An 18,928-nucleotide genomic window follows, 5' to 3' on the forward strand; every position below is an offset into this window, starting at 1 on the left:
GAGATGTGTTTGGGGTAACCTAGGAGGGGTACAGGGTGTCCCTGCAGCCACAGTAATACTGCACACCTCAGAAACAGCAAGAAAGTGCTACGGTACAGGGAGCTGAATTTTTGTTATAGCGTAGGTCAGGACAGCTCAAGGTAATTACCACGGAGACCTGGTGAGCACAGCCTCAGGTCTGCTTTGTGAAATCTTGGAGAAGAGATAAAGCTTCCAATAGGGAGCTGCCCCCAAGGGTCAGAGAGAGGGAAGGAAGCAGGCAGAGAGAAGATACAGGCTTCAGGAAGAGCTAGCTTTGCCTTCCCCTAGTGCTGCCCCTTGGCTCCTTAGCCTGTTTGTTGCCAGCTGGTGTCTCTGTAGCTCATCAGTTCTCAACACTCCTAAACTGTGACCCTTTAATACGGTTCTTCATGTTGTGTGGCCCCCAACCATAAAATTATTTTCGTTGTGACTTCATAACAGTGAGTTTGCTACTGTTATGAATGGTAAATGTCTGTGTTTTCTGATGGAACCCCCGTGAAGGGTCGTTCAACCTCTTAAAGGGGTTGCGACCCACAAATTGAGAACTACTGCCGTAGGGGTTAGAATCGAGACAGTTGTTCGAGTCTGCTGTCCCCAGTTCCAGCCCTGGATCTCTGCAGGTGTTGCCCTTGCCTGTGGCCGAGGGTGTTGGGAAGCTGTTTCCTTGGTAACCTCAGATGTAACAGGCTGGCCACATCTCTGGGAACAGACATTCCGGGCGCTCTGGTCAGGACCTATGTCCTCAGGGATCGTCATTTTCTTCCCCAGCTGTTGCTGCTCAAGTCCAGATGTGCCTCTTTCTTTTCTTCAGGCAACAGGACATTCAGAAATGTGCTGCTCACAGTTTCTTTCCCTTTTAATACTCATTTTCTTTACCTGTAATTCACATACCACGCTGTTAATCTATTATAGACACTTGAAATAATTTCAGCTGCCATAGTTGAATAGCCATCTGCACCACCACCAGTTTTAGAACATTTTCATTGCCTGGGGAGAAAATACTATACCTATTAAGAGTCATTTTTCATCTCCTCCAATATTCACACCCTTGGCAGCCACTAAGCTACCCTTTCCATCTCTAGGATTGCTCATTTCTGAATATTTCATAAGGTGGAATCATAAACTACCTTCAGTAAGTGGCTTTTCAGTTTGCATAATGTTTTCAAGCTTAGCTGGTGTATGGCTTCTATCAGAACTTCATTGTCTGTGCTACCAAATATTAACCCACCCAACAGCTGGTGGGATGTTTGGTCCTCTTCTATTCTTTAGTTTTGGGGAGTAGCTTTGCCATTAATATTACATAGTTACTTGTCTCATTGCTGACACAAACAATGAAGGGGGAAGGGAGGGGCTTGTTTTGGTTCACAGTTCTAGCATGCAGTCCGCTGAGGCAACCCGCACGGCAGCAGGAGCATGGGACGGCTGGGCACACTAAGTCGGCATTCAGGAAGCAGAGTGATAAATCCGTGGGCTTGGCTCAACGTCTCCTATTTATTTATTTATTTATTTATTTATTTATTTATTTATTTATTTATGGTTTTTGAGACAGGGTTTCTCTGTGTAGCCTCGACTGTCCCGGACTCACTCTGTAGACCAGGCTGGCCTCGGACTCATAGAGATCCACCCGCCTCTGCCTCCCGAGTGCTGGAATTAAAGGCGTGCGCCACCACTGCCGGGCTCAACGTCTCCTTTTTAATCAGTTCAATATCCTCGTCCATGGTATGGTTCGACCCACGTTATAGCGGGGCTTCCCACTTCACCTTAGCTAATCCAGATAACCACCCCTGGGGCGTCCGCAGAGATTTGTTCCCTTAGTGATTCTAAGTCCCACCAAATCGGCAATCCAGACTAAGCGCTGCAAACATTCCCGTACATGTTTTTGTGGGGCTGTTGTCATTTCTCCTAGGTGTGTAGGTAGAACTGGCATTACTAGGCCATGGGGACGCAGTGTCTGAGAGCCTGACTGAGGGAAGCCGCTGGACCACTTGCAGTCACAGTGGCGGTGTAGACGCTTCCTCATTCTCCGCATCCTCAACAATGCTTCTCCATCTTTTCTCTTTCTTTGTACTCATAGCCGTCTTGGTGCGCAGTGGTAACTCCCTGCGGCTTCCGATGCTCTTGGCCATGGCATATCTTCTTTGTGTGGGTGTCTATTCGGGTCCTCCGCTCACACTTTGAGTCAGTTATTCTTTTTAGTGGAGACTTTTTTTTTTTTCAAAAGTAATCTCCTATCCTGTGGATTGTCTCTTCATTTTCTTCGTGGTCTCCTATATATTGATGATGTCCAATTATGGATTTTGTTGTTTTCATTTGTGCTCCCTGGTCATTTCTAAGAAACTATTGCCTGGCCTACTATCATGAGTATTTGCCATTTATATTTTTAAAGAACATCTAACAATTTTAGCTTTTACATTTAGAGCTTCGGCTCCTCATGTTTTAACATTGTGTAGGCTGTGAGTTGGGGCTTCACCCATTCTTCTGCATGTAGATCTCTGCCACATTTGTTGAGAAATTATTTTTCCCTTTTGAATTACTTTGGTTTTTTTCCCCCAAAACCAATTGTCCATGAATGCAAGGGTTACTCAATATTGTTAGTATATTTAATAATAGTGCCACAAAAGGTCACACATCAAGCCGGGCGTGGTGGCGCACGCCTTTAATCCCAGCACTCGGGAGGCAGAGGCAGGTGGATCGCTGTGAGTTCGAGGCCAGCCTGGTCTACAAAGTGAGTCTAGGATGGCCAAGGCTACACAGAGAAACCCTGTCCCGAAAAACCAAAAAAAAAAAAAAAAACAAAACAAAAAAAAAAAACAAAAAACAAAAAACAAAAAAAAAACAAAAAACAAAAAAAAACAAAAAACAAAAAGAAAAAGAAAAGAAAAAAAGGTCACACATCATTATTATGCATCATGTGTAACCTACAGTTATTCAATGGATTAAAGAAACGGCAGACAGACACTATCTTATTTAGTTCATTCTGAAGAGTATAAGACAAATTCTCAGTAAGTGGTTGAGTAGTGATAATTTAATTTATGCCTTGATTCAGACACAATTACCACTGGGCATGCATTCTGGCTCTGCGCCCAGACAGGTCCTGATGAGCCAGGGTTCCAATCTGATGGAACTTCAGAGATTCTTCCTAAATGCATTGCCAGTGTCTTACACTTGGATTTTCTGTCACTGGGGGGGGGGGGGGTGGGGGGGGGACACTGGCAGACGTTTCTTCCTGACTTTGGACAGACTTTTGCTCTCCTTCACCGGGTCGTCCTGGCTCTTGCCAGGTGCTCGGGTTAAGGAGCAGACTTGTTCTCCGCGTGGCTGCCAGCTGCCATTTTAAACTTCTACGTTCTGCCCTCCTGCCCAGCGTCACTTCTAAAATAGCCAGAAGCTTTGGCAAGAAGCCACCGGTTGCAGTTTATCAAATGTTGGCACATCTGTTTCCCATCTTCTGGCAAACTTGGTAATTTGGTTTATCTCCTGGGTGGGTTGGAAGTTTTGTGGAGTATGTTAAAAAGGAGGTACTCTAGGGGCACACAGATTTTAAGGAGCTAGCAAATTTATCTTAGTTTATTATGTTTCCCTAGAACTTATTGTCCACAGCCCTCAAAACCCAGCAAAAGCATTGATCTGTTAGACTGAGATGGAGATCTGTGTTTAGCTACATCTGTGTGACAACCCTTTGCAGTCTGTAACACCCTCTGCCTCAGAACCTAGGGGACTTTCAGAAATCTGCATTTTTTTTGGGTCTCTGCTGATCAGAAGTCAGGGCAAACAGAGGTGAGGATCTGCATTTTCAGACACCCTTAGAGGTTTTCCTATACGCCAAAAATCGAGACCTGCCCACTGGGGAGCTTTCCTAGGAAGAAGCAATTGCTTGTATCCCAAGTGTCAAAAAAAAAAAAAAAAAAAAAAAAAAAGCACAAATCTAGAATTCAACTTTAACTTCTACTCATTTAAAATAAGGGTAATCCTCCCACCCCAAGGCTGGAGTAGGAGGAGAGTGGTAAGCAATACATGAACAGATGGGGCCCAGCATCCATCACAATAGAGGGACCACTTCATTTATTCAGTGGAAATAATAGCTCCTACTTCACAGGGCTATTATAAGGATTAAACAGGACAACACACACAAAGGTCCTAACAATGTCTGGCACAGACAGTGTGCATATTATTTATGGCCCAACACCAGCTGTCTCTTCTTCATGCCCCTCTCATTAGCCATGTTGGTTACATTCTTGACTTATGAGTCACACAAACAGCTAAGTGCTTAACAACTAGCCTACTGGGCCTGATGTATAAGCTGAGAAGGTCTGACGACAAGCTAAAACCAAGGCCATCCCAGGACCACTGCCAGGCGTAACCTTTCCGGTGTGGTCAAGAGGTCATTCCAAAAGGCCAGCAACAAGCCCAGAGTTGCTGTTGTGTGGATTAACTTGCATGTCTTAGCTCTAAAACATACCAAAGTTTGTGAATACAGAAAGGCACAAAGAAAAAATAATCTCTCCTTTATTACCCAGGAGTATACCTATGCAAAAAGCTGGCTGGCTGCGTGTCAGCTACGGCAGATGCCTCTGTATGGTGCAACCATATGGTGCATGGGTCCCGCTGGGCTCAGAAGGCCCTGGCTGGGATGCAGAGCTCAGTGGGTGCCATCTTGAGATTCTTAGCCATTTTATCATTGAGTTTGAGTCTCAGTAGTGAAATGCAATGCCCCTGCGTGCAGCACCCGGCAGTGAGCCAAGCCCCCGGTGGCCATCTAGCCTAAGCTGGAGGAAGATGGATGCCCTAGCTGGGCGCTCCCTCGTTGGTCCCTCGTTCGTCCCCATAACTCCTGTGGCATCTGGCCAGCTTCTCTCTGCTCATTTGGCAGGTCCCCTCCATGCTTCCTGGACCCTTTTCTCTTACAAATAAGGTGCTTTTTATATTTCATGAATCCCCGTCTTGTCCTTCTCTGGCTCTTTAGTGAAACTGTTTGTTTAAAGTTCTATGGTTCTTGGCATTTCTTATGGGAGATACACTTGCTCAGTCCAATCCCGGAGAAGGAAGAACAGTCTGTGTGTAACCTTCAAGTGTGTGACCTTACTTCTAGGAACTTATCCCAGGAGAACAGCTAAGGATAAAATCATTAATAAAAATTCAAAAAAAAAAAAAAAAAAAAAAAAGAAAGAAAGAAAAAAAAAGAAAAAAGAAAAATTCAAGCTACAAGTTTCAAGTTTTTTTTCTTTTATTTCTTTCGTGTGTGTGTGTGTGTGTGTGTGTGTGTGTGTGTGTGTGTGTGTTTTGTGACAGGGTTTCCTGTGTAGCCTTGGCAGGCTTGGACTTGCTTTGCAGACCAGGCTGGCTTTGAACTCACGGAGGTCCATCTGCTTCTACATCCTGAGTGCTAGGTTTAAAGGCATGAGCCCCCTACAAAACTATTTTTTTTTTTTAATCTCATTTTTTTTTTTTTTTTTTTTTTTTACACAAAAAAATGCATGTATTCTTACAGGAAAAGGTAGCTTTACCGGGTAGAATTTCAAGTGACCTCCTGCTCTTGCTGCCTTTTCCTCCGCCGTCTTGGCATAGTTTATAACACCTGTCGTTTGCAAGCCTCTGGTGCCAGCCTCTCCTTGCCTCCCCAGGTGTGCTGGAAGATGGCCTGTCCTCTAATGCGGTGCTCCGATCTGCAGCTCCAGGTGGAATAGCCAACCCAGAGAAGAAGATGAACTGTGGGACACAGTGTCCCAACTCCCAGAGCCTCAGCTCAGGGCCTCTGGCCCAGAAACAGAACGGCCTCTGGACCACAGAGGTAGGGTCGCAGCCAAAGAATAGAGCGAACTGGGCCTGGAGAGCAGGGGTGGGGCGGGGCCACCAAGACTGCGTCTGGAAGGAGAGCCTTGGGAGTGCAGGTTTTTCAGCTCTCCGTGTACAAAATGATTGCAAACCTCATTTTGATCCTTTCTTCATGAGCTGTTGGGTTTTATTTCCCCTGTAGAAACGTGTCCTAGATATTGCCCCCCGATAAGTGTGTGTTCGCTTAGGTACAGCTTTGTCCAGGAGTCCCCTTGTCTTAGGCAGTGAAGCCCCTGGCAGGAAACAAACTCGCCATTTTACTCCACACTCTCCAACCAGCTGGTCAGCGCAAGGGTCCTCAGGAATGATTCTTGTAAAACGCCATAATGGCATCACCCCGAACTCTTGCTGTGGAAAGCAGGCGGGCTGTGGTCACTGGACCTGGCTGGCATCTTTTCTTTCCAGAGCTATTGTTTAGAGGTGCTCCTCCTGCTGCGCCTGGCTCCTTCCTGCGAGGCTGCAGCCAGAAGGAAAGCTCTGAGGAGGCCTGGGCCCTGTGCAGGGCTCTCCCTCCTCCTCAGTTCCTCCTCCCACCCCTCCCACCCCTGGCCGCCTGCTTCCTGAGGGCACAGCTTCCTACCCAGTGTTTGAGTTCTTGCTTTCGCAGCTGAGTTGCCTTTAGTGGCTTCGATCAGAAAACTGGTTGCAAATTCAAAGTTGTGTTTTTGTTGAAAAAATATTAATATTTAATATTAATAATCATTTTAATAAAATCAGTGGTTACTCCTAAGCCAGGTATATACCCAAATAACCACACAGAGATTCTAGGATCTATTTAATTAGCCTATAGCACAATGCTGAGCAATAATTACTCCATCCTAAACCTCCCATGCAAGTATAGCTTCCTCCCATTCTGATTTCCCACTTTGTACTTGCTTTTAAATCATCTCCTAGGCCGGGTTCTTTTCTCTTAATGTTCCCTTGATGTCTTCTCCCCCTGCATCCTCTCCTTCCTTCCTCCTCTTTCTCCTCCCCTCACTGGACCAAGATGTCCCACTCTGTTCTATGTTATTGCTCAGCATTGGCTAGCTGGTTTTTATTGGCAACACAGAAAACAGTGGTGACATGTTTACACAAACTTGAGCCAGGAGATACTTAGAATAAACACCACAATGCAATGTCAGGATTGAAAACAGACAGTGGGGTAGAGAGACCGGCATTTGAATGAACAAGGGTGAACTGTACACAGTCCACAGGAACATTATGGCAACAGTTTTGCACTTATCACGGTGCCATTAGGCCTTCTAGATTTTAAATCCTCCCAAGAGCATCCCGACAGCTTTACAGGTGAGGAAACTGAGGTTCACAAGCCAAGGTGTGTATAGTATGGCATGGGGGCTGCCATAAGCATTGTAACTTTACATTGAGCAAAGTGGATCATAGCATCATAACACAGGGCACGGGACACAGGCTCAAGCTGCCAGAATGTTTGCCTAGCAATGCAAAACCTTGGACTCAACCCCAGCCCTGTGCAATCAGGATGCTAAGGAGATGGAGGTAGGAGAAGCAAAAGTTCAAAGCTATCCTCAGCTACATTTTTACAGTGGTGAGAAAACAACATGCACACTTTGAATATCACGCTTCTAATTTCAAATCTGAATCCCTTCCTGAGTGTGCAACACGCAGTACTATCTTCCTTCACATGGAATTTTCACCTTGTGTTGGGTTTATTGGGATGTAAGCCATGATGTTAGCATTTTTCAGCAGTTGCCCTGTGCGTCACCACTAGGATGATGGTTCTTCCCCAAGAGGCACCTTTGGAAAAGCATACAGCCTTGTCCAGATGCCTCTTGCAGTTTTCCGGTTCAGATTTACCAGAAAAAAATGTGTGGGTTAAAGGCAATCCTTTCTAGGCCTTGAGAGTTTCCTCATTAGTCCCCATGAGCACCCTTAAGAGCCTCTGAGTGCTGTTCAGATGCCAAGGACCTCGGACTGTGAAAGGCAGAGGCACCGTTTCCTCTGCGTGTGGGTTGCCATCAGGGTGAGAGCGAGAGTCAGATGCTATGATAAATAACATGGTTGCAGACTTGACTGGTGCTCTGAGGGTCCTGGGATGTCACTAGTAATTACTGTTAGCACGGATGCCCCCTTCAAAGCTCAAATTCTTTTCTGAAGGGCGATAGGGCTTAATAAACAGTACCAGTGATGGTGAGCAACAGTATTTTGCATTTTGAGCCCCTTCTACTCCATATCCCATCAAACAAACCGTATCCCTTCTTCTGCAGTTCCTTCTGGTCCCTGCTTTCTGCCTGGCATCAATAGGTGCTAACTGGCAAACCGACTGCACCGACAATGATCTTTCACAAACTGGGACTGAGTGTCTCAGGAGAGAGCTCTTTATGTACCATGCTTTCCTTGGTAGTTTGGGACCATACTGGCCTCACAGAGCTTAAGAAGCCATTGGCTTGTTCTCCTGCTCCCAGCTCCCCACCTGTGTTCCCCAAACAACACAGGGGAGCCTCCACTGCTTCCTGTCCAGTAAGGTAAGTCCAGGACCTCGCAGCTGCCTCTAAGCACATTCTTTTCACGTTGCTATGCCATTAGATCTCACCTCCTCCATTAAAGTCAAAGAGACAAACCGCTCTCAAGGTCAGCTCAGCAGGTCAGGGCTCTTACCGCCAAGCATGAGTGTGATACCAGGGACCTCTGTAGTTACTAGAGACAGAAAACCGGTTCCTAGAAGTTACCCTCTGATCCACACAGGTACTATAAAGCACACATGAAGATGAACACACACACACACACACACACACACACACACACACACACTCACTCACTCACTCATAGACTAAAACTTTCAACTGGGGCTGGAGAGGTGGCTCTCAGCAGTTGCAAAGGACCCAGGCTCAGTTACCAGCACCCACATAGTGGCTCTGTCATGTTCTGAGCTTTGCTGTGCACACAGGATTGAGTTAATCATCGCCAGGAAGATTTTCACCAAATTGTGCTGTGCTTAAAATATGCCTAAAATAAGCTACTAAGGTCAGACTCCGAGAGTTTGAACCAGAACCAGCTACTGAGTTCTACTGAACTGTCTTCTTGCTTGGCTAGGGTGCTCACAGAGCACCCGTGCTCCCCGAGGCATCTGTTAATTCCAGTTCTGGAGGAATCTGGTACCCTCTTCTGGTGTCTGCAGGGGCATACATGTAGTGCACATACATACACAGAGCTAAAATTCTTATACACATGAAATAGAAAAGTAAACCTAGGCTGGCATGGTGGCACACACCTATAATCCCAGCACTCTGGGAGGCAGAGGCAGGAGGACCCTTGTGAGTTTGAGACCAGCCTAGTCTACAAAGTGAGTCCAGGCCAGCCAAGGCTACACAGAGAAACCCTGTCTTGATAAACAAAACAAAACAAAGTAAGTCTAAGCAAATCAGAACAAAACCCCTCCAAGTCCGAGGTAAAAGTGTCCACATGAAGGTGGCTCTTGGCAGACAAAGCTCTGAGCCTGTGGTCAGCTGCCCGCAGAGTTTTAGTGTCTCCAACTCTGCGCTTCCTCCAGTTGCTTTATTGATCTTGGCAAAGCGACCAGACGCTAAAGGAAATGTCCATTGTCTGGATTAATTCTCAGCTCAGGCACTTCCTCCAGAAGTGCCACCCCCAGTGTCTAGCTAACAATGGTTGGCGATGTATGGCCCAGTGTAGGAAGGATGGGAGAGACTGCACAGCCTTCAAAGGATAGGGTTAGCGTGGAATTTCTCTCAGACAGTGGTAATGTGAGGCGTATCAAGGAAGAGTTCCCAAAGCAGAGGAGTCTCCCTTAAGAAAACAGAAGCAAGATGCTGGGGGTGGGTGGGGGGAGATGTGGGATGGGGGATGGGGGGATGGGGGATAGGGGACAGGATGGGACAGGAAACAGGCTCAGGCCTGGAAAACGGGAAGAGACCTATTACAGCTGCCTGAGAGGCTTCTGTAAGAGCTTGACCTGCAGCAAAATCAGTTCAGTTAGAAGATGCTCAGGCCACAGCTCTCCATATTCATTGTAATCTTTCCTTGGCATCCCAGTCGGCCTTAGAGTTAATGCACCTACTAGGTGCTAATAAGGATGTGCTGGTTGGGGGAGACAAGCCTAGCAGCTCACTGAGATTGAAAGGGGGCTTCCCCAGCACTGCTCTGTTCTGGTAACATCACCTCTCAATCTCTCCCTGAGGCTCATGGGAAAAAATCAGCCTCCACCTCCCCAAGTGCTGGGACTACAGGCAGGTGCCACAGTACCCTGCTTTCCTTTTTTATCTGAAAGTCCATCTGTCTGTTTTACCATCATTTATTAGAGGTCTGTTACGTGTCAGGCACTGAGTTAGATTCTATCGTGAACAAAATAGACCAGGACGCCATCTTCCTGAAGTTGAAAATCTGCTTCAAATGTAGAAAATAAACAGATGAGAGCACAGTTCAAACTGTGGTTAAAGGCTAGACAGGAAGTGAAGGTTACTGAGAGAAAGAATAATAGAGTTCTATGATGCTATGTGCTTTAGAGAAATTCCTGGAACATTCCATGAAAAATTACTAAGCATGATTGACCGTGAGAAGGCTCTGGAGGCCTGTTGTCAGGTGCTCTTCTCTACACTGTTTTCTTAAGCCAAATTTGAAGCAAATTTTATTAAACATTAGCCAGGGAAGTGCCCAATTCGCAGAGAGTGGACGCCTTTCTCTGCTCTTTATTTTTGTTCTGTCTTTTGAAACATTACGTCACTAATCCATGCTTGCTCTGTGGCCTGGGCTGGATCTGAACTCTCAACTCTCCCCTTCATCCTCCCAGGTGCTGAGATTATAAGTGTCCACTGTCAAGTGTGTCTTATCAAAAAATTATATGTTGTTTATGTTTGTTTTGTTTTGAAGACAAGGTGAAGCAGGCTGACCCCACACTCTTTGGGATCCCCGGCCTTTGCCTCCCGAGTGCTGGTTTTAGAGGAATATGGCACATACATGCCCATTTAAAAAAAAAAAACAACAAACCTATAATCATGTGTTGCTTTTTTTCTTTTTTCTTTTTAGACAAGATTTCTCATAGTCAAATTTGTCTTCAGACTCTCTATGAAGCAGGAGCTGACCTGAATTTCTGAGCCTTCTGCCTTCACCCCCCCTAAGTGCCGAAATTATAGTTGCAACCACACCTAGCTTATGCATTGCTTTTATGTTTAAAAATACTAATACTACAAAAAAAAAAAATAACCCAACAAACCACAATTTCAGTCAGCTTTGCTTTCCTTTGTCATCTGCAAAGAACTATGAAAAGGTTTGTACAGTCCTCTGCTAGACACAGGGATATTTATTGAGTCCAAGCAAACCAGGAACATCTCTATTTCCATTTGGGGTGAAACCGAGTAAAGGCTTCCCAGGCATCGCAGCGGTCTTGAGTCTAGGTTTCCAGGAAGCCTCCAACCTGCCCTCACCTCCGCATGGAATCGACTGGATCATTGACTTCTGAACCCCCAAGAGAGACAAGTCCATCTGGGTTGGAGGCTGCCAGGGAGTTACTGCAGTCTATCTGGCTACCCTTGAGGATGGCAGCCAGCCAGGGACTCAAAGCTGTGACTCACAGGGTTCTAGGCCTACAGAAATGAGAAGGAGACAAGAATAAAAAAGCTGTCAGGATGGGTGAGAAACAGGAGGTGGCCCATTAATGAGAGGCAGTGGTGATGGAGGGCACAAAACAGGAACATTAGAGGTGAAGAAAGGGTTGAATTAACAGGTAGCTGTGAACCGAAAAGGTGCCAAATAGGTTTCTTTCCTCATCAAACAAAACTCTGAGGTTTTTTTAAAAAGCCAATAATTGCAACGCAGACACTTATTTTTCCCCTTCCGGAGGGGGTGGCTGGATATTAAATAGAAAGCTTTGGCTGTCTGGAACCCATGTCAGAGGGAGGTCTATCTCTCTTTACAAAGTGATCCTAACGGATAAAGGGGCTTACCTCTTCTGTATGTCTCCGTAGTTTCATCCAAAAAGAGAAAAGAGACTTGATCTCAGAATTTCTACAGAAACTATCTGACATCATTGTTTCTCTTTTTCCTCTCATTTGGGCTTTGCGACGCTGCTACAAAATATCTGATCAAAGCAATTTAGAAAAGGGAGCGCTAATTTGGGCACTAGGTTGGAGGAATTATTTCTGCTCCCAGCCCGAGGGATACAGCATCCGGGGGCTGGTCATATCCGTTTCTGCAGTCTGGAAGCAGACAGGATGGAGGGATGGGCTCTAAAACCTTAAGCCCTCCCCTCCCCACCCCCCCAGTAACGGGCCTCCTCCCAGGAGGCTGCACCTCCTAAAACGTAAAGAGTAATCTAGAACAGCAGCACCAGCTGGGGAGCAAGGCTTTGAGCCTATAGGGAACATTTCACATTCGGGCCAGATTGCAGTAGTCACCAACCTGGCTGCCCTCACAGGTGCGAAGGGGCATTCACTTTTTGTGGATCATCTGTAAACAGCCTCAGTGAATTAGCTCAACAAACTTCTCCAAAGGAAACATTTTTGCCACTTGAGAAGCTGACATCTCATCCTTGAATGCTCTCTTGCCTCCCATCAAATCTGAGGAAAAAGCTTCTGTCAGTCTGGTTTATTTCAAAGACGGCCTCTGTCTCCCTATTCCCTGGTGACTTTCAAAGCTTTTATGTAACAACGACCCTATGAAAGTCAGGTAGCACTGGCTTCTCCATCACCCGGCCTTTCTTTGGGACACAGTCTCACTGTTGTCTGGTTTTGTTTCCTGAACAAGGCTGTGTGTGGGTAGCAGCTGTGTTAGTGGAGAAATTCAGTGTCAAATGGAGGGCGGAGCAACTTCTTAAGATGGATGTTTTGAGAATGGATGGATGGATAGACAGATGATAGATTATCTATACATATATATGTTAAGTGATAGATAAGAAGGTTAGTAGGTAGGAAGATGATAGATAGATGGTAAATATGTAGGTAGGCAGGTAGGTGGGTAAATAGATCAATAGAGGGACGATAGATAGATAGATAGATAGATAGACAGACAGACAGATAGACAGATAGATAGATAGATGATAGACGGATAGATGATAGATAGATAGACAGATAGATAGATAGATACGTAGATAGGTATATGATAACCAGACACGTGCAAGAAACTATGGTCTCTGCTTCTGGGGGAAAAAAAATAAACCCATAAAAATCTGTCCTGGTTCTTGTGCTAGCTCAGGCTTGAAAGACCAGAATTAAGACAGAACTCTGAGCTGTACTGAAAACTGTTGTTAAAGCAAAGGTGCATCAGCGTGGCAGTGTTCTCATCCATCCATCCACCTGTCTATTCACTATCTATCCGTCTGTCCATCCACTCGTTCATCCATTCACCCATCTATCCATCCACCCACCCATCCATCCATCCATCCACTCATTCATTCACTCACTCACCCACTATCCATCCATCCACCCATCCATCCACCCACCCATCCATCCATCCATCCACCCATCCATCCACCCATCATCCATCCACCCATCCATCCACCCGCTATCCATCTACCCATCCACCCATCTATGCACCATCCATCCATTTATTCAGCCAAATTAAACTGGGGCCTTGCTCCATCTCACTACTACACTAGGCACTGGGACATTACAAAGGAAATAATAAAAATTTGGCTCTTAAAAATCAGTAGATAAGACTGAAGATGACAGGACTGAAGCTGTTGTTGAACCAATAAACTATTATCTTAAGTCTGGCTTGCTAGAAGCAGAGCCCAAGATGATGATTCTTCCTCACAAAATTGGTTGTCGCCTGCATCATAGTGACGTAGTAGGTCAGGTCAGAGTTTCAGGTTCAGCAAGTTCCAGATTCTGTTGAGCAGATGTACAACCTAGCTTTGGTTCTGTAGGAGCTGCGGAGTGTAGATGGCGTAGTATTTTTCTCTGATGCAAGAGGATAGAAATTTTGTAACCCTGGGAATAAGGTGAAACCTCTCTGGCACTTTTACAGTAGTTGGCACCAAAATAAAATGGAAAAAAGAGCTGATTTGTTAGCAACCAGGACTCAGCAACGGAGAGCTGCATGCACCTTCTGAGAGGGGACCCAGAGGATGTCAGCAGCAGTCCCACAAACACATGGGTTTCGTGTTACCTGTTAGAGACCTACCTATCATTTCAAATGAACACAACAGAATGGTTTGTTTTGTTTGCTGCTGCAAGAATCCCCCGTTGGATGCACTTCAGACGACATGCTTGGCTTGTGTTGAGGAACCACGTGGTGTGAGAATGTAGGTGACTCTGCACATGGAGTCATGCATGCCCAGTGCAGGGAGCGGGGAGCAGGGAGTGGGGAGCAGGGAGCAGGGAGGTCTCTGGTTGTTAAGCCACTCCCACAGGGTCTGGGACCACCTGTGTCAGGAAGCAGATGAGACCTGTCGCCACTGTACAAGATGCACGTCAGGGCATGCCATGCCATAGGATCAGTGCTGGTGGAAGGGAGAGGTAGAAGCAGGAGCCAGTGGGGGGATGGTGAGTGTTAGACAGCCATTGGGACTTCTAGGGAGGATGACTTGACAGAGGTTGGCTCCTTTGGGCCAGCATAGTCTGGGGTTGTATCTCTTTCCTCCAACACTGGACGCCCTCTGACAGGGCACCTTAGATGAGGTGGCTCTCTGAGGCTGAGGTCGCCCCTGCAAAGGCAGCTAGGGGCTCTTTGCCCTCTGTCTCCTGTCTCCCCAGCTGCAGCTGGCCAGTGGATCCTCCTCGGAATGGGGGTCAGTGACATCAACCTGTGGACATGACCTGCAGGGTCATCTCATGATCACTGCCGTTTGCAGTAATTAATTCTCCTCATTAAAGTTGTTTTCACTTTGTGAAAAATAGGGGAATGGGGCCATGAGGAAGAATCTATAATTTAGTTAATGCTTTTGTATTTAAAGTTAATTATGGGCTTTTTTCATAGATCACTCTTCATCTAAAACGACACAGTTCTGTGTCTTGAGGTTTCTCTTTATTTGATAACAGGTATCGTGCCAAGCATTTTACATGTGTTATCTTATTTAATGCTTACAAAAATCATATGAGATTGATAATATTACTCCCCATTTCACAGATAAGGAAATTCCATAACAGCGAAGCTGTCTGCCCCATTGAGCCTGCATTTGAACAAAAATCTAACTCCAAAGCTAAAAAAAAAGAAATTGGCCACCCTGCTAAGGCCAGCTGTGAAGGCGTTCTCACTGCCCTCAACTCTCAGTTAATGTGTTCATTCACCTGTGTTTTATTAGCACATCTTATACCAGGCCCTGTGCTGGCTCAGTATTAGAGAGTTAACAGAGAAACCCCCGAGAATAACCATGTATGTATATATGGATGTATGTAGGTATCAAGGCAGCACATGTTACCTCCATTAATGTGTGCAATTCGCATGCCTGTAGGGAGCATTGGAACTTTTAATTAAGGAAAACCTCTGAAGATAGCCTCATGTGGGGGAGTCCTCATAGGTCACTCCCCGGCTTTGTGCGTGTGTTATAATCATCTCAGAGAAGTTAACGCGAATCAGATGGACTTTGGATATTTGCCTGGAACTGAAATCACTGTTTTCAACTTTTTTTTTTTTTTTTTTTTTTGGACAGCCTAAAAGGGATGCTAAGCGAATGTCGGCCAGAGAAGCCGCTGTTAATGTTGCAGAGAGCGCCCGGCAGATGGACAGAAGTAAAAGGGTCACAAAGAACTGCATCAACTAGCAGTGCCTGGAGATAGGCGCGGATGAACTTCTTTGTGGAGTCCAGTCAAAGACTTCTGAAGACGTGGGCATCACTTGCTGGTCATGGATGCCTCTGAGCATCTTGAGGGATGGCTTGACCAGACAACACACAGCCACCCAAGCTGTGGGGGCCTTCCTTCTCAGCTTCCTGTTTGTCACATACAGAAAATGTATTGAAAAGTCCTGACCTATGTTCACAGGTTGCTAAAATGTGGTTTGTTTCCCCCCCCACCCCCTGCAGCTTCCGTGGCGCGGTCTGCTGTGGCCATGGTGAAATACGTGGGTCTGTGAATGACACAGAAAGGCCGGACTGGTAGAGTTCCTGGGGCAAAGGTCACGGGGCACACATTAGTGCAAAGCTTTCACAGTGTGTGGTTCCCTGCAAGGCCTCTCTTTCCTCCATTCTTTTTAAATACAGCCATCACAAAACTTACTGTGTTCACGTAAGAGGGTGGCTCTCACCGTGCTCCAAAGCCAGTAATAGAAGAGACAGAGGAACAGAAAAACTCAGTGAGAGATAGATGATGAGTCCCAGCATCACATGGGACTCCACGAGTGCCTATGGCATGTCCCCGAGAAGTGTGTGTGTGACACTCAGACCATGGAAAGGCCCGCAAGGCTGGCATGCAGACGTTGGCATCCAAACCAGAAGACCACATGTAATGTGGCCATGGCATCCAATTGGCAACTCCCTTTGGGACCTAGCCTCGTGTTGCTGTTTGTTTTGTTGTTTTTGTTTTTTGTTTGTTTCATAGCTTTCCAATACCCTTTTATTCTCATTGCCTCTGTACCTCTTGTCAGGTCATTTGCAATTGTAATCAAAGGCTGGACACCACTCACAGGAGGCAAGTGACCCAGGAACACACGGTGGCACACGTGATGCTCCCTTGGCCTTTCTGTATGCAGCCCTGAGGACCATGCTATTTTGGTATCTGCAAAGCAGTTAGTTTAGAAAGCCAGAACCTGGCTGATGTATACTCATGTTGACATTAGACTGACAAGGCATTCTATTGGAAAACAGGCAGCCCAAACCGTGAAATGATGCTTTGATAGCAATCTTTTTCTAGCATTTTAAAACACATCTTCCTGCAAGGGATAACATGGCATGAGTTTGAAAGGGCTGTTAACATGCTTGGGCTTAGGAAAGGCGTGGTCCAAGTTGCATCAAACTGTACTAACAAACTCCACATCTAGCCGTAATAGCAGTCTGATGACGTGTTCGTATGACACAGTCCAAGAAACTCAAGTAGAGCTGTAGACTGTGTATTTATTAGTACTAAGCATGCACTGCCAATCTCGTGCCAGCTATGGTAACAGATGCAGAGGAATTTGGAGTCTGGCCAATCATGACCGAACCTTCTGACTCTGTGGGGGAGCCTGATACTCAGGAGACTGATGCGGAGCCTTCGGCACAGGACCAATTAGTTCACTGGAATCTCACTTTTGGGTTAAAGGTAATGCTCTGCCAATCGCAGATGTAAGTATTCACCTGACCACTGTCCAAGCCTTTGCCATACACACCACAGTGTCCCCCAAACCTCTCTCATGTTGACTCCTTGTCAAAGGGCTTTAGGGAACTTCATGTTCTGACGATTTAACTAATAAAACAAAAGCAAGCCCAGTGACTCCCGTGTCCTCAGTGGCATCGCTCGTCAGGAGTCCTGCCACACAGTGGGCAGCGTCCAGTCCTGCGCGCTCAAGGGCTTGCTCTCCAGGGCATGTGTGCTGTGTCTCTTAACGGGCTGCTTCCCCAGACGATGCACTTTCCGCCGCGGGCTAAGGCCTGACTCGCTTCCTAGCTCCATTGTTTGCCCCAGTTCACTGGTGCACGTCGTCATTTGGGATTTACCATCTGGAAAAGTTGCGGGATGGAGGAAGGTCCTATGATCTGGCCACACTGTTGGAATTATTTCCATCTGGCCACTTTTAACGGTGTGCTTGAGACAGGAAAGGATTCTTGCTATCCTATTGGGATAACACTTTCCATTTCAAAGTTTGTGTCAATAAAGTCATTAATTTCAAACACATGTGGGTGGTTATGGAGACGCCTCCCTGGAACCTTCACTCTGTATGCACAGCTGTTTAGAATTTCTTTCTTTCTTTCTTTCTTTTTTAAACAAAGGCGTTTTACATAAGTGATTCCTTCAAACAGCCTCATGAGTCAGGTGAATCAGGCAAGGAGAATGCAATTAGCTTCAACTGCAACTTGCGGAGGTATTGATAGTCTTCTCAGCCAGGAACTGGTGAACTGGGATGCCAGACAGGAAGGTCAACCTTGGGATCAGTGCTTCCCCACCATTCCTGTGGCCTGTCAGCAAAGTGGAAATTCAGCCATCTAGAGGACGAACTATCCCATACCCCGAAACTGAGCCAGACTCAAGCTTAAGAGGGCAAGGGGATCGGAGAGGGCTCCGATTAGAGAGCGCACCTTGTATGAGAAGGCATTCTGTGTTAAGGTCAGGAAGGAAGGTTTTATCTATCTATCTATCTATCTATTTATTTATTTTGAGACAGGGTCTCTCTGTATTAGCCTTGGCTGTCCTGGATTTGCTTTGTAGACCAGGCTGGCCCTAAACTCACAGCGATCTGTCTGCCTTTGCCTCCCAAGTGCTGGGATTAAAGGCGTGCGCCACCGCGCGTAAGCAAGTTTATAGTTAGAAGGCAGAAACTGTGATAACTGCAGAGACCTAAGGAGCAGGCAGTGAGGGCCGCCTACATCTGCTGATGCCCTGCACTCATGAGATGGGAACTGGTCCTCCAGCTGCCCATCTCCACAGTACTACCCACACTCAGACCCATTTGTCCTGGTCAGAGACCTGCCAGCCTCCATCTGTGGCCACTCCCCTGGAAAGTCTCTGTCCCTGAGTCCCTTGACATCAAGTTTGCTGGAGTTGATGTCTGCGTGAGCTAGAACCGGTGCCTCCGGATGCAGAGGGCCCTACCACCCATGTGACTTACATGTAGTAACTGCATTTATCACCAGCCTGAGGTGCGTGACTCTGCAATACCTATTCCGAATACTCGAAATTTGTGTCCCCAAATATCCTGCTTTCTTGTTCTTTTAAGGGTTATTAAAATACAGATTTTCCTTTCATCGTTTCCACAGAAGTAGCTCATCTTGGGACATTTTTCTAAGGAGGTAAATTGCAAATATGGTACAATATTTATTACAAAGCTTCAGTGTGCCAGAAATTGGAAATTATTGCATTTGTTTGTTTGTTTGTTCTCCACAAGGGCAGGGACCATGTCTCTTTACAATTTATAGCACATTGAAGCCTTTCAATAAATACAGACTGCATTTTCATTGTATTCGCCCCCAGCCTTCTCAGATCCCTTTTCAACCCCCACTGACCTCTCTTCACTGCTGCCCTCCTCTCAGTTT

General features: G+C 46.2%; 1 protein-coding gene across 1 annotated transcript in view; it reads left to right on the forward strand.

Annotated features, from left to right (window-relative positions):
- The window catches only part of Baalc (BAALC binder of MAP3K1 and KLF4), a 61,188-nt gene extending 45,418 nt beyond the window's left edge, over positions 1-15,770 (forward strand). Inside the window, exons 2-3 of the mRNA XM_051159494.1 lie at positions 5,643-5,809; positions 15,416-15,770. Of these exons, the coding sequence (XP_051015451.1) occupies positions 5,643-5,809; positions 15,416-15,526 (278 nt within the window). The 3' untranslated portion in view covers positions 15,527-15,770. The remainder of the gene's footprint in view (positions 1-5,642; positions 5,810-15,415) is intronic.
- The last annotated feature ends 3,158 nt before the right edge of the window (positions 15,771-18,928 follow it).

The sequence above is a fragment of the Acomys russatus genome, chromosome 17 (genome assembly GCF_903995435.1).
Source record: "Acomys russatus chromosome 17, mAcoRus1.1, whole genome shotgun sequence".
Taxonomy (NCBI): Eukaryota; Metazoa; Chordata; class Mammalia; order Rodentia; family Muridae; genus Acomys; species Acomys russatus.